Source organism: Pezoporus occidentalis, unplaced genomic scaffold, assembly GCF_034315485.1.
Source record: "Pezoporus occidentalis ecotype Australia unplaced genomic scaffold, CSIRO_AGI_Poc_V1 ctg113, whole genome shotgun sequence".
NCBI classification, from domain to species: Eukaryota; Metazoa; Chordata; class Aves; order Psittaciformes; family Psittacidae; genus Pezoporus; species Pezoporus occidentalis.
In genome coordinates, this window is record NW_026912918.1 from 547469 (window position 1) to 560084 (window position 12616).

General features: G+C 37.4%; 1 protein-coding gene across 2 annotated transcripts in view; it reads left to right on the forward strand.

The window, feature by feature from the left end:
- The window catches only part of DNAH3 (dynein axonemal heavy chain 3), a 69511-nt gene that overhangs the window by 54523 nt on the left and 2372 nt on the right, over positions 1-12616 (forward strand). For both annotated transcript variants that reach the window (XM_062634490.1, XM_062634496.1), the window contains 9 exons: positions 653-835; positions 1710-1908; positions 3158-5299; positions 6178-6403; positions 6747-6991; positions 8402-8518; positions 9549-9703; positions 10479-10646; positions 12051-12193. In XM_062634490.1, the coding sequence (XP_062490474.1) occupies positions 653-835; positions 1710-1908; positions 3158-5299; positions 6178-6403; positions 6747-6991; positions 8402-8518; positions 9549-9703; positions 10479-10646; positions 12051-12193 (3578 nt within the window). The remainder of the gene's footprint in view (positions 1-652; positions 836-1709; positions 1909-3157; positions 5300-6177; positions 6404-6746; positions 6992-8401; positions 8519-9548; positions 9704-10478; positions 10647-12050; positions 12194-12616) is intronic.

A 12616-nucleotide genomic window follows, 5' to 3' on the forward strand; every position in this document is an offset into this window, starting at 1 on the left:
TTATTTTCTTGAAACTTTATATGGGGAATCCATGACTCGGCATCCTAGTACCCTTTCAAAATAAAGGGGAAGTTAAAGAATGTTGTAAGGCAATAATAAACATTAATTCCTGAGTAGATTCCTAGCAGGGTTCTGGGTAAATAACCCCCTTATTGAACCCATGTGATCCAGGGATTGGTCTTTCCAAGATGCAAAGGGGCTTCCAGATACTTGCTAGATGAAGGACATTCAGTTTACAGTTGTTATTGTCACTAATTCTCAGTTTCCTCACAAGTTTCTTTTGGTATATCCAAACAGTTTTCCACCTGTACAATAAAGGATTATTTGGGGTTCCTTAAACTGAAACTGTGATGAAAAAAATAACAATTAATAGTTTATTTCTCATTATTGAAATCAAGTGGATGATAAAAAAGCAAGAGTATTGCATGGATGATAAAAAAAAAGAATCCTTTAAAAATACCTATTCTGTTAAATGAAACAGCTCTTAGTAAAAATAGGCTGGAGAACTATTTTAATAATTATTAAAGCAAATGTCCCTTTTTAGATTGTATGAATATAGTGTCTTCTGATCTTTCTTTCTAAGACATCAAGATGTGAAATTCATGCAGTGTTTACACAGGTTTTCCTCTTGATTTCCTGTTCTGTTCATCAGGTTGCAGAGATGCAGAAAGAACTCTCTGCCCTTCAGCCTGAACTGATTAAAACTTCTGAAGAAACAGACAAAATGATGATCCATATTGAAAAGGAAACAATTGAAGTAGATGCAAAAAAGGAACTAGTGTCAGCAGATGAAAAAGAGGCTAATGAAGCAGCAGCTGCTGCTAAAGCTATTAAGGTAGTGTACAAGGGTTCAAGCCTGGTTCCAAGTCTTTCCAAGTAAGTGGGAGTTGTGATGATGTGTTAATGGAATGATCCAAGCTCTTAAAGTAACAAAGTTGCAAGAGATGATGAATGACGTGATCCTCATATAAACAACATAAATTTTGGCTGTTTGGACTATGACTGTATCTCACAGTACTGCATAGCTTCCCTTTCTAGTTCACATTCCAAAAACTATAGTTCTTATTTCTGTACTAACACAATCTCCTTCTCAACAGATTGAGCAATGACATTAAACTGTTTCAGGTGCAAAGACAATTCATTTAGAGTTAGCTGAGATAATTTGGCATAGTGCTGCATGGAACCCTATTAGGCATAACCTAAGAGATATTGCCATAGCCATTTGCCTGTAGCACAGAATTTCCTGTGGGAAGCTGCAGGACTCCTCAGTATTTTTTGTAACTCGTTGAAAATGTCAGTAATAGAGAAGCTAGATAATTATTGACATCTGACTGCATGGTTAAGAATTTAAGCTACACATTATATATATATTTACCTGATCAGCACAGATCTAACCAAGAACAACTGTATCTAACTTGTATTTTAATTTTCCTTCTCAGAGCAGAGAGATTTTGATCTTGAAAGCTTGTATGGCTTTTTCAGCTATCATTTCAGCTTATGGAAGTAACTAATTTCTCTACAAACCTTCTTTCTTTAAACTGTGCAGACAAATCTTGTTTTCTCTCCAAGAAACAGTGTTGCGAACAGTGTTTTTATTAGGTACTTAGAAGCAGATAAGGTTCTCTTGAGGCTGTGCTGTAGTGGGTTAATCAGTTTGCAAACCTGGTATTGTATAAAGGTCTACAGGCTTCTGCCCTGTATCTTAACAGGATGAATGTGAAGGAGACCTTGCTGAGGCCATGCCAGCTTTGGAGGCAGCACTTTCAGCTCTTGATACTCTGAATCCTTCAGACATCTCTCTTGTAAAATCCATGCAGAATCCACCTGGTCCTGTTAAGCTCGTAATGGAGAGTATCTGTGTCATGAAGGGAGCTAAACCAGAGAGAAAGCCTGATCCAAATGGCAGTGGTAATTACACAGTATTTGTTATCCCTGTTCTGGGAATGCTTGGGGTACTGCTGTGTTGTACTAGTGAAGTCTTTCTGGTGTGAATGCAGCCATGTGCACTGGAAGTGCATTTTGCTAGCAGTGACTTAAAACTGCACTGAATTGCTGAGAACTGCTTTTGCCATTGTTAACATATTGCCCTTGCTTGACACTGTTGTACAAGCTTTATAAATACAATCGCAGTCACTAGCACAAAGTCATCTCTTTGACTTGCTTTGACCCAGTCTTCAGATTTGCACTGTCTTGAGGAACACCAGGAACTGGAGGTGTGCTGGGCACCACTCACCTGTATTTTCCCCTCTAATTCCTGCTACCAAACTTCACGAGTTATGCTGGGAAGCAGAATTCTAGCTATACCCCTGACATAGCCAACTATTCCAACAAGCTCTTTCTGTGTGATTTATGTTGTTATCACAGAATCATAGAATAGTTAGTGTTGGAAAGGACCTTAAGATCATCTAGTTCCAACCCCTCTGCCATGGGTAGGGACACCTCACACTAAACCATGCCACCCAAGGCTCTGTCCTGGCCTTGGACACTGCCAGGGATGGAGCATTCACAGCTTCCCCCAGCAACCCATTCCAGTGCCTCACCACCCTTACAGTAAAGAATTTCTTCCTTATATCCAATCTAAACGTCCTGTTTAAGTTTTAACCTGTTACCCTTTGTCCTGTCAGTACAGTCCCTAATGAATAGTCCCTCCCCAAATTATCATTGGAGTGCACAGGATTTGCAAGGTAGGAGAGGAAAGAGACCTTTTTCTTTCACTTCCCTTCTACTTTAAGCCCCAACAGTTTATCACTTCATAACTGAAAATAAGAACTCTATAAATATCTTTCATCCAAAATTTTCTTATCTAGATCAGGAAGGAATGTTTTCACATAGTTGCTGGTTTATCTAATAAACTGTGCTAAGAAAGACTTTATAGTAATGTTTCCCTTATTTTGGTTGGTTGATTTAGAATTAATATGCAATTAATAAATATGTCAGAAGTTAGTGATGCTGAAGTTTCTATCTGAAATTCCTTATGTAATGGTTTTCAAAAACTAATTAACAGTGCTTAACTGGTGGTTATAGTAAAATATCACTCCAAAATCTTTGATGTTAATTGTTTGCATTGTGTTTAAAGTTGTTTTGTTGTTGTTTTTTTTTTTTTTTCAGTTTGGATATGTATGTTTTAAGCCTGATTTTAGTATCATTTGCAATATAGGTAAAATGGTAGAAGACTACTGGGGGCCATCTAGAAAACTTCTTAGCGATCTGAAATTCCTGGAGAGCTTAAAGACATATGACAAAGATAATATTCCTCCTGCTATAATGAAGAAAATTAGAGAGAAGTTTATTGATCATCCAGATTTTCAGCCAGCTGTCATAAAAAATGTCTCATCTGCCTGTGAAGGACTATGCAAGTGGGTACAAGCCATGGAGGTATACGACCGTGTTGCAAAAGTGGTTGCCCCAAAGCGTGAACGTTTGAAGGCTGCAGAAGAATTACTGGAGGTTCAAATGCAGAAGCTACAAATCAAACAAGCAGAACTTAAGGAGGTAGTTGATCGCCTCCAAGCTTTGAATGATAAGCTTGACAACATGATTGGACGGAAGAAAGAATTAGAAGATAATATTGAACACTGCTCACAAAAGATTGTGAGAGCTGAAAAGCTGATTAGTGGTCTTGGTGGAGAGAAAGAAAGGTGGACAGAAGCTGCACGATTATTAGGAATTCGGTACATAGACCTTACAGGAGATGTGTTGTTATCATCAGGAACTGTGGCTTATTTGGGAGCCTTTACTGTTGATTACCGCCTAAAATGTCAGCAGCAATGGCAGGTCCTTTGTAATGAAAAGAACATACCATGCTCCAGTTATTTTAGCTTAAGTAATACGTTAGGGGATCCAGTCAAAATCCGTGCATGGCAGGTTGCTGGATTACCAGTTGATTCTTTTTCCACTGACAATGCCATAATTGTTTCTAACTCAAGAAGATGGGCTTTAATGATAGATCCTCAAAGGCAAGCTAATCAGTGGGTAAAAAACATGGAGAAAACTAACAGGCTGTCAGTTATCAAATTCTCTGACACACATTATGTGAGGGTATTAGAAAATGCTATTCAGCTTGGAACACCAGTCTTGCTAGAAAATGTTGGTGAAGAACTAGATGCTTTCATAGAACCCATTTTATTAAAGCTAACGTTTAAACAACAAGGAGTAGAATACATTAAATTAGGGGAAAATATAATTGAATATTCAAGAGATTTCAGGTTTTACATAACAACCTGCTTAAGAAATCCTCATTATCTTCCTGAAGTGGCTGTGAAAGTTTGTCTAATCAACTTTGTGATTACACCTTCGGGTCTTCAGGATCAACTTCTTGGAATTGTAACTGCAGAGGAAAAACCTGAGCTAGAAGAAAAGAAAAATAAACTTATTATAGAAAGTGCAGCCAACAAGAAACAACTAAAGGAAATAGAAGATAAAATCCTGGAGATCCTTTCCACTTCAGAAGGAAATATCTTAGAAGATGAAACAGCAATTACTGTTTTGTCTTCATCCAAAGTTTTATCTGAAGAAATCTCTGAAAAGCAAAAAATTTCCTCTATAACTGAGATGCAAATAGATACTACTCGAATGGGGTATAAACCGGTTGCTGTTCATTCAGCTGTTATCTTCTTCTGCATCTCTGATCTGGCAAACATTGAACCTATGTACCAATATTCGTTAATTTGGTTCATTAATGTTTATGTTCAGTCTATTGCTAAAAGCAAAAAGAGTGAAGATCTAGAAGAGAGGATTAAAAATATAATTGAGCATTTCACAGTGAGCATCTATAATAATGTGTGTCGTTCACTGTTTGAAAAGGATAAGCTGTTATTCTCCTTGCTTCTGACAATAGGTATTATGAAGGGAAAAGACCAAATAGATGATGAGGTTTGGCATTTCCTACTGACAGGAGGTGTTGCTCTTGATAATCCTCACCCCAATCCAGCTCCAGATTGGCTATCTGAGAAATCATGGGCTGAGCTTGTACGTGCATCTAGTCTGACAAACCTGCATGGACTAATGGAACATATAAGAGATAATTCCTCAAAGTGGAAACTAATCTATGACTCTGCAAGACCCCATGAAGAAGCCTTCCCAGATGCTTGGAGCACACTGATGGGGTTAGATCACTTGGTTATTCTCAGATGTTTGAGACCAGACAAAATTATTGCAGCAGTGCAGGAGTTCATTGTGGAAAATATGGGAAGAACATTTATTGAACCACCTACTTTTGATCTTGGAAAAAGTTACAGTGATTCAAATTGCTGTGCCCCTTTGATTTTTGTATTATCACCAGGTGCTGATCCTATGGCAGGTAAGATTGGTGTTATCTTTTTTTTCATCTGATTAAATGTCTCTGAGACTAAACTGCTAATAGTGTATTTTGATCTTTAAAGTGTCGTTAAAGTACAATACAGCAATGATGGAATATCAAACATTTGCATCTGCCCTTGTATAAAAAGCAACAGTAAAATTGCTAGAGGGTGGAAGGAATGTAGCAGTGATTAAATGTCTAGGTCTCAGAGCAGCAATTTAGGATCTAACAGCTTGTAACATCCAGACCAGTTTATAATTTATGCTTGCAATACAATTCTTTCAGTGGGTGTCTGGGACTTGCTCCAGTCTTTGTTGCAGCCTCTCCTCCAGAAAGTTTCTTCCCTCTCAGTCACTAATTAAAGGGTGTATGTGACCACACTTAAAACCACATCTGTTAAATGTCCTTTAGCATATAACCACCCAGATTATTTTTAAACCTGTTTTTCTGCCAAGAGAATTGTCATGTGGAACCATACCTTAAGGATGTATTTCCAGGAGGTACTGGCTTTGATGGCAAAGCTGGAGCATTATTATTGACCAGATCTAAAGCTACAGTTTACAACTCAACCCCCACAAGCAATTGTACCCACACAGCAGAGAGGAGAGGCTGGAACTGAGCACCCAGGACTAAAGGAGAGGACAGGCATTTAACCTTACTAGTTTTTGGTTTTGTTTTTTGTTAGTATTACTTTATGCATCTAAATTTTAGCGTATGCCTCAGAAACACAGTGACTAATACTATTTGATACTATTCTGGGTTATGAGGTGGATTTTTATCAATTTAATAAAATATTTATTGACTTTTGCCCTTTTATAGAAATAATGACATAACATAGACTTTGTCTTTGTTTGAATGTGTGAAACTTACCATCATAGGTTTGCTAAAATTTGCTGATGATGTTGGCATGGGAGGCGCAAGCATTCAGACCATTTCACTTGGACAGGGACAGGGCCCGATAGCAGCAAAAATGATTTCTCAGGCTATTACTGATGGAACCTGGGTAGTGTTGCAAAACTGCCACCTTGCAACTAGCTGGATGCCTGCTTTGGAAAAAATCTGTGAGGAAGTTATAGTACCTGAGAATACCAATGATAAGTTCAGGTAGGGGTTTTAATATTTTCCTCGTTTTAATGGGAGTACTGCTCATTTGCTGAAGACACTAGCAAAAAGAAATTAAACTTCCTTTGTGTGAACAACTAAGTATAACGTTCATGTCATTTATGTGCAATGGTAAAATAAACGTACCTGATTAGGATGTCATCTTCTTTATCTGTCCAATACAATCTGCTTTATTCCTTCATTTTAGAACAAATTTATATGTTATTATTATAGTTAAGCAAGTAACAAGCCTTAGTTTTCTGCAGATCAATATTGAAGATTTGTCAACATTGATGATTTTTTATTTTTTTTTTTTTTATAACGTGCTTTTTAAAATTCTTTTCAGGTTGTGGTTAACCAGTTATCCGTCAGAAAAGTTTCCTGTTAGTATCCTCCAGAATGGTATCAAAATGACAAATGAGCCTCCAAAAGGAGTGAGAGTGAACCTTCTTCGATCATACCTTAATGACCCTGTCTCTGACCCTGTGTTCTTTAACGGTTGCCAAAAGCCAGAAATGTGGCAAAAACTGCTGTTTGGCCTTTGCTTTTTTCATGCTGTTGTGCAAGAAAGGAGAAACTTTGGCCCACTGGGTAAGGTTTATAATATTTTGCAGACTGTTTCAAAAAGATCAGTAGTTTTGAAGTGCATTATTGGATCCTCTCTGTAAAAAGGCAGTACTGTTGTTAGCAACATTTCCAGAGGGCAATCTGTATTGAACAAGACGTAGTAATGTTTAAAAGCTGTTATTTGTAGGGATTCTTATTCAGGCAAAACTACTTTTAAAGTTACTAAAAGTATTACCCTGAGGGAGGACTAGAAAGTACCACTTTTCCAAGTAAATATATTACACAGCAGTTACATTAAATTGTAGCTTGCGATGTTATTTATTACTGTAGTTCTTACTAACCATCAAATCCAGTGCTGTTTTAAATTTTTGCAATTAAAGGTTTTTCTTCCTCAATTCTGCTTTTGTTACTTATGTGTATACTTTGTTTTAACAAAGCTAGTGCTTATGTTTACTTGGCATGAAACAAATGCATATAGCTACAGTGTATTGTTTGTCAGTCAACAGTGAAAAGATATGCATAAGAATCAGTGCCTCAGCTTTTTCTGAAATCTTGAGATATTTTGAAAGCTATATAGAATTTCTACATAAATGTAGAAATGTATGGAATTGTAAATTCAGTTTTTATAACTATAGAAAGCTTACACTCTCCACTGGTGTACATAATGAAGTTCTCAGCCTTTCATTCTGACTGATTCTGTCTTAACAGGTTACAGTTCTGAAGTGTTATATTTTGACAGCTATTTAAATAAACACTAGTCTGCCACTATGAAGATATTTATTGCTTTAAAGTAAAAATATAATTTTTGTAAGTGATAAAGAAGTGATTTTCTAAAGAAACATCTACGTTTTAATGTGACCAGCTGCTTGAGAGAAGAAGGATAGTTGCAGCAATAGCCCTTTTTTTTCAGTTTGCACTAAGGTTATAGGTTTTTCTGAAGGATTCTCTTATGTAAATCGTTCTCATGTGTGGTTGGTTTTTGGTTTGGTTTTTTTTTTTTTGTGCTGTTACTCTGAATGTTGCATACAAACAACATTAATAGATGGGTAAACTGAAAATTAAATCAGTCAATGAACTAAACCTCCTGTTCTCATCGTCTCCAGATAGCAACAGATTAGGTGAAAGCACTGAGCAGGTCTGTGTTCTACTTAAGGTAAAACCTATTTTTTTTCAGGAATGTGATGCTAGAATGCCTGTGGTTATGTTTTAATTATATAGAACGATGGTAACAGTGCCTTAGGATACAATATTGTTATGGAATAATATTGTCCCTTGTGCAATAAATAGCCCAGTAAATTCCAAAGCTACTTCTAGGTACTGTCTAGCAGCTGTTATCTTCAGCTCTGTAGTAACAGTAGAGTTACCATACCATCATTTCCTGAGCGTGGTTGTCAGTACAGTGCACCATTGCCCCATCTTTTCTGAATTAAACAGGTTGGAATATTCCGTATGAGTTCAATGAATCTGACCTCAAAATTAGTATGAGACAGATCCAGATGTTTCTGAACGAATATGAAGAAGTCCCATTTGAAGCTCTGATGTATCTTACAGGTACAGGCATTACACTCTCTAATACATGTTGACTTTGCTAGACACTTTCAGCTGGTGGAGTGATAAACTGATGAGTTCTTGACAAACTGAGTGAATTCCATTCAGGTTTACTTTATTAGCCTTGCACATACAGAGAAGTCGGAACCCAAATTCTCAGAGGCCCCTGCTTGGCTCATATATATGGGAACAATGACTAATGTTCCAGCAATCCTGCTGGTCATTGTTTCATATATGTAAAATAAAAACATCAATGGCCTCTGTTCCACCTTAGCTGGTCAATATGATCCTGACAGAGTGAGCGCTGGCAGGTCACCAGAGGATGTGATAATACTCATGTTTAAAGATGGAGGTGTTGACCTCTGTAAATAACTTGTGGCTATTCAGTTCTATTTTTCTAGAAAGCTGCTTCTTGGCATCTCCTTTGTCAACATTATAAACATTATTCCTGCTTTTTGCTAATATTATGATTAGCTTTATGAAAAAGAATTTCAAGAGTCAGAATTAAAGCAATACCTGTGAGCTTTCAGTTGCTTTCTGTACTTTATATCAAGTGTAAACCTCCCCTCATTGCTTGCCCATTCATTGCTTAAATCTCTTCTGTACAGGGGTATTATGTGTTTATGATCCTTTTTTTTCTACTTAATATGTACATAATCAGGTTAAGTTTGCATGAAAGGAACAAGACAAGGATAGCACTGTTCAGATTTTGACAGCTCTAAAAATTCTCATGAGAATTTCAAGCAAAAGAGTTGTCATTTGAAACATGACCTTAGTTACGGTGGCATGTGTAGCAGTTTCTGAGACCAGCTCATAGTGTTCCTTAAGCCTTTCATCATCAAGACACAAATTTGGCCCAGTGATGTTAAAGAGACTAATTTCCATTTAATCAATTGAAGCATAGGACCTAAAATCTTTGAAGATCCAGAGCTTTGGAACTTCAGCTTACTGGAGCTGTCCATTGTTATGAAACAATATTTATTTGTTCGTTAACTTTGAATTTTTCATCCTGGTTTTCTTTGTCCTTTCTCAGGGGAATGTAACTATGGAGGCAGAGTAACAGATGATAAAGACAGGCGTCTTCTCCTGTCCCTTCTTTCCATAGTCTACAGCAAGGATATGGAGCAGGACAAGTACATGCTTACAGCTGGAGATGACTACTACATACCACCACATGGTCCATATGAGGTGCGAAGATAACAGCTATAAATTCTTTTTGAGTTATTGGGAAAAAATCTTACCTACACTGTACTTTGATATGCCAAACACAACAAATAGAAAATAAAAACATAAGATCACAAAGCAATGCCAGAATATATCTTATGTATGAAATACAAATCTGGTACTTAATATCTAACACACACCAATGGAGATGTAGTGATCATCCGAAATCCTGATGTTTGATACAAAAAGCCACTGCTGTGCAGGTTTCCAGTACAGTTCTAGAAAGCCCATAGGAATCAGGCTTCAGGAATTTACAGGGTACTTCTGCACCCTCTTGCAACCACTTTTGCCTTGAAAGCAGTGATCAGGGTGAGGAGGTGGAATTGCACAAATGGTGGAATTGCTGACTCAGTTTTCATCCCTTTTTCCTCTTCTGACAACTGCACATACAGAGATAATATACGTGTAGCCTGCAGTTGTGAAAGTGATGCATACAGCATCCTACTCTCTTCCATGACTCCTGCCAGCACTTCTGGTGTATTTATAATGTATATTCCTTTCCTTTGCTTTCTCTTGCTACTTTCATGAGGGTGGTAAGAACAACTCCTCTGTACATTTTTGAAGCATTCAAATCTTTCATATTTTTCTCTGTGGACTGAGTAAGTCAATTCATGGTTGTGTTTACCTGAGAACGAATGTGTTTGATTGCAAATGGGAAGGTTCTGTCCAAATTGGGTTTACTGATCATTTATGAATATAGCACTGCATGATTTCTGGTATCTGAATGTCTCTTTTACAGTCTTACATTGAATACATACGAAATTTACCAATTATAACACACCCTGAAGTGTTTGGACTTCATGAAAATGCTGACATCACCAAGGATAACCAGGAGACTAACCAGCTTTTCCATGGAGTGCTCCTGACTTTGCCAAGAGAAGCAGGGGGAAGTGGAAAGTCCTCTCAGGTAATTGGGGAAAAAAGATCAATTTACAAGCTCAAAAGATGCCCTTTCCTGTCTTTTTCTAAGTCTTAGGGTAATCCAGCACCTCTCATCACGTGACTGTGGCACTGGGAGTAGATGTGAATGTCCCTATAGATAGATTTGGCATAGAAGAACCTCTAAAGATTGAAGATACCCTAATAACTTTGAATTCAATAGGTTAATAACGTACAACCCCACCTATCTTAGTAGAACATGCAGTTTGAATAAGAATGTTCCTTTCATATTTCACTTTTTAAAATAACAGTGAAGTACTTCACTTCAGTCATGGATTGTAGTTAGACCACAGTTAACAATCTGAGCTGGTAAAGCACCTCAAATCACATCCGTCTTTAGGCAATTTTGAAAGTATGACATTTAATTCCAGTCTACAACTTCCAGTGATGGAGGTTCATGCGCTGGCCTGACTTCATCCAGCAGTGGTTGTATGATCATCCCTGCCATTCTCACTAGGGGACAGACGCCAGAGTGACAGGAAGTTATATGAACTCATTCAGCCATCAGGCAGTCAATGTACACCTATTAGAGGCAAAAGTTGTCTTCCTGGTGAAGTCTGTGCTATAATGGTACTTCCAGTCTGTTATTACTCACTGAATGTTTGGTTTTTGAGATGTAATATTTTTGCTTCCCTTGCCTGCTTTAGTTTCTGTAGTCCCAAACATGTAACTGTGTTTGTGACTTGTGTGGCACAAAGCAGACAGTTTGGCAGAATACAATCACTTGGACACAGACCTCACTGTCACCTTACCCCTCCATGGGACCTGGTTGTGAAGATGTTGGGAATTTCTTCATCCTGTCCTTGCAGCTCAGGTTACTCAGGCCAATTCCATGCCCATTTGAGATAAATGACCCTTCAAGCCCCTCAGATTTGACATAGTATATTTTATACACAAGTGGAGTGTTGAAAAGTGGAACTGACAATAGACAATTCCTCATTGGCAGGGCTGTCTAGTGATCTTATTCACTGATGCTATAAGTAAAGCTTCTTTTGTAGCTGGGGTCTTCCTATCATTTCTCCCATGCTTCATGCTTTGTCTTCTCCTTCATTGTAGCAGTAGTAGGATTGTTTGTCTGTTCTGCTGCCTATTTCCGTAGAAGTTGACGAAAACATTTTTGCAAATTAAATAGAAATTACTAACAAATTTAAAATGATTGAGAAGGGAAAAGGAGCAAGAAGGCACCTGCAGAGACAGACAGGATGTTGCACGGAGTAAGAGCATGTCAGCATTATTTCTTTAGAAAAATGGACTAAAATACATATGTTATTGTACAGAAAAAATATAAAATCTATGGTGTTTTGTGAAATTTATTGAATAAAGATGGGTGAAGAAAAGGAAATACCTTATCACTGCAAAATTGTGCTTTCAGGAAACTGTTGAAGAGTTGGCACAGGACATCCTTTCCAAATTACCAAGTGACTTTGATATGGAGGTGGTCATGAAGATGTACCCAGTACTTTATGAAGAGTCGATGAATACAGTTCTTAGGCAAGAACTAATTCGATTTAACAGGTATGGCTCAGTGTTTTGTGTAGCACTACTAATACTGAAATATGCTTGTGTTTACCAGTGCTTAAGCAGTTATAAGCATTTTACAATACATTGTTCTTAACAAAGATTCTTCTTTGGATGCACCTTTAAAAAAGACTTGAAAGCTGCAGCTGACTACCTTAATATAGAAATAGTGCTTACATGCTTGGCGTATGAACTTAAATCACATTTGTGTTTGTCGTGTTGAGGTAGGACAGCATACTTTATTCTTTTTAAGTCATACCCAGGCCCCAGTGTTCACAGCACACTGTGTTAATTAGAGTTACAATCTTTAAAGCTCTTGTCACTTGATTTCTCTTGTCTAGAATGAGAATTTTCACTGTCTTTCATTTCTCTGTGTTTTTTTATTTGTTTGTTTTTCTAAGTAGGAGTTTTGATAACTAC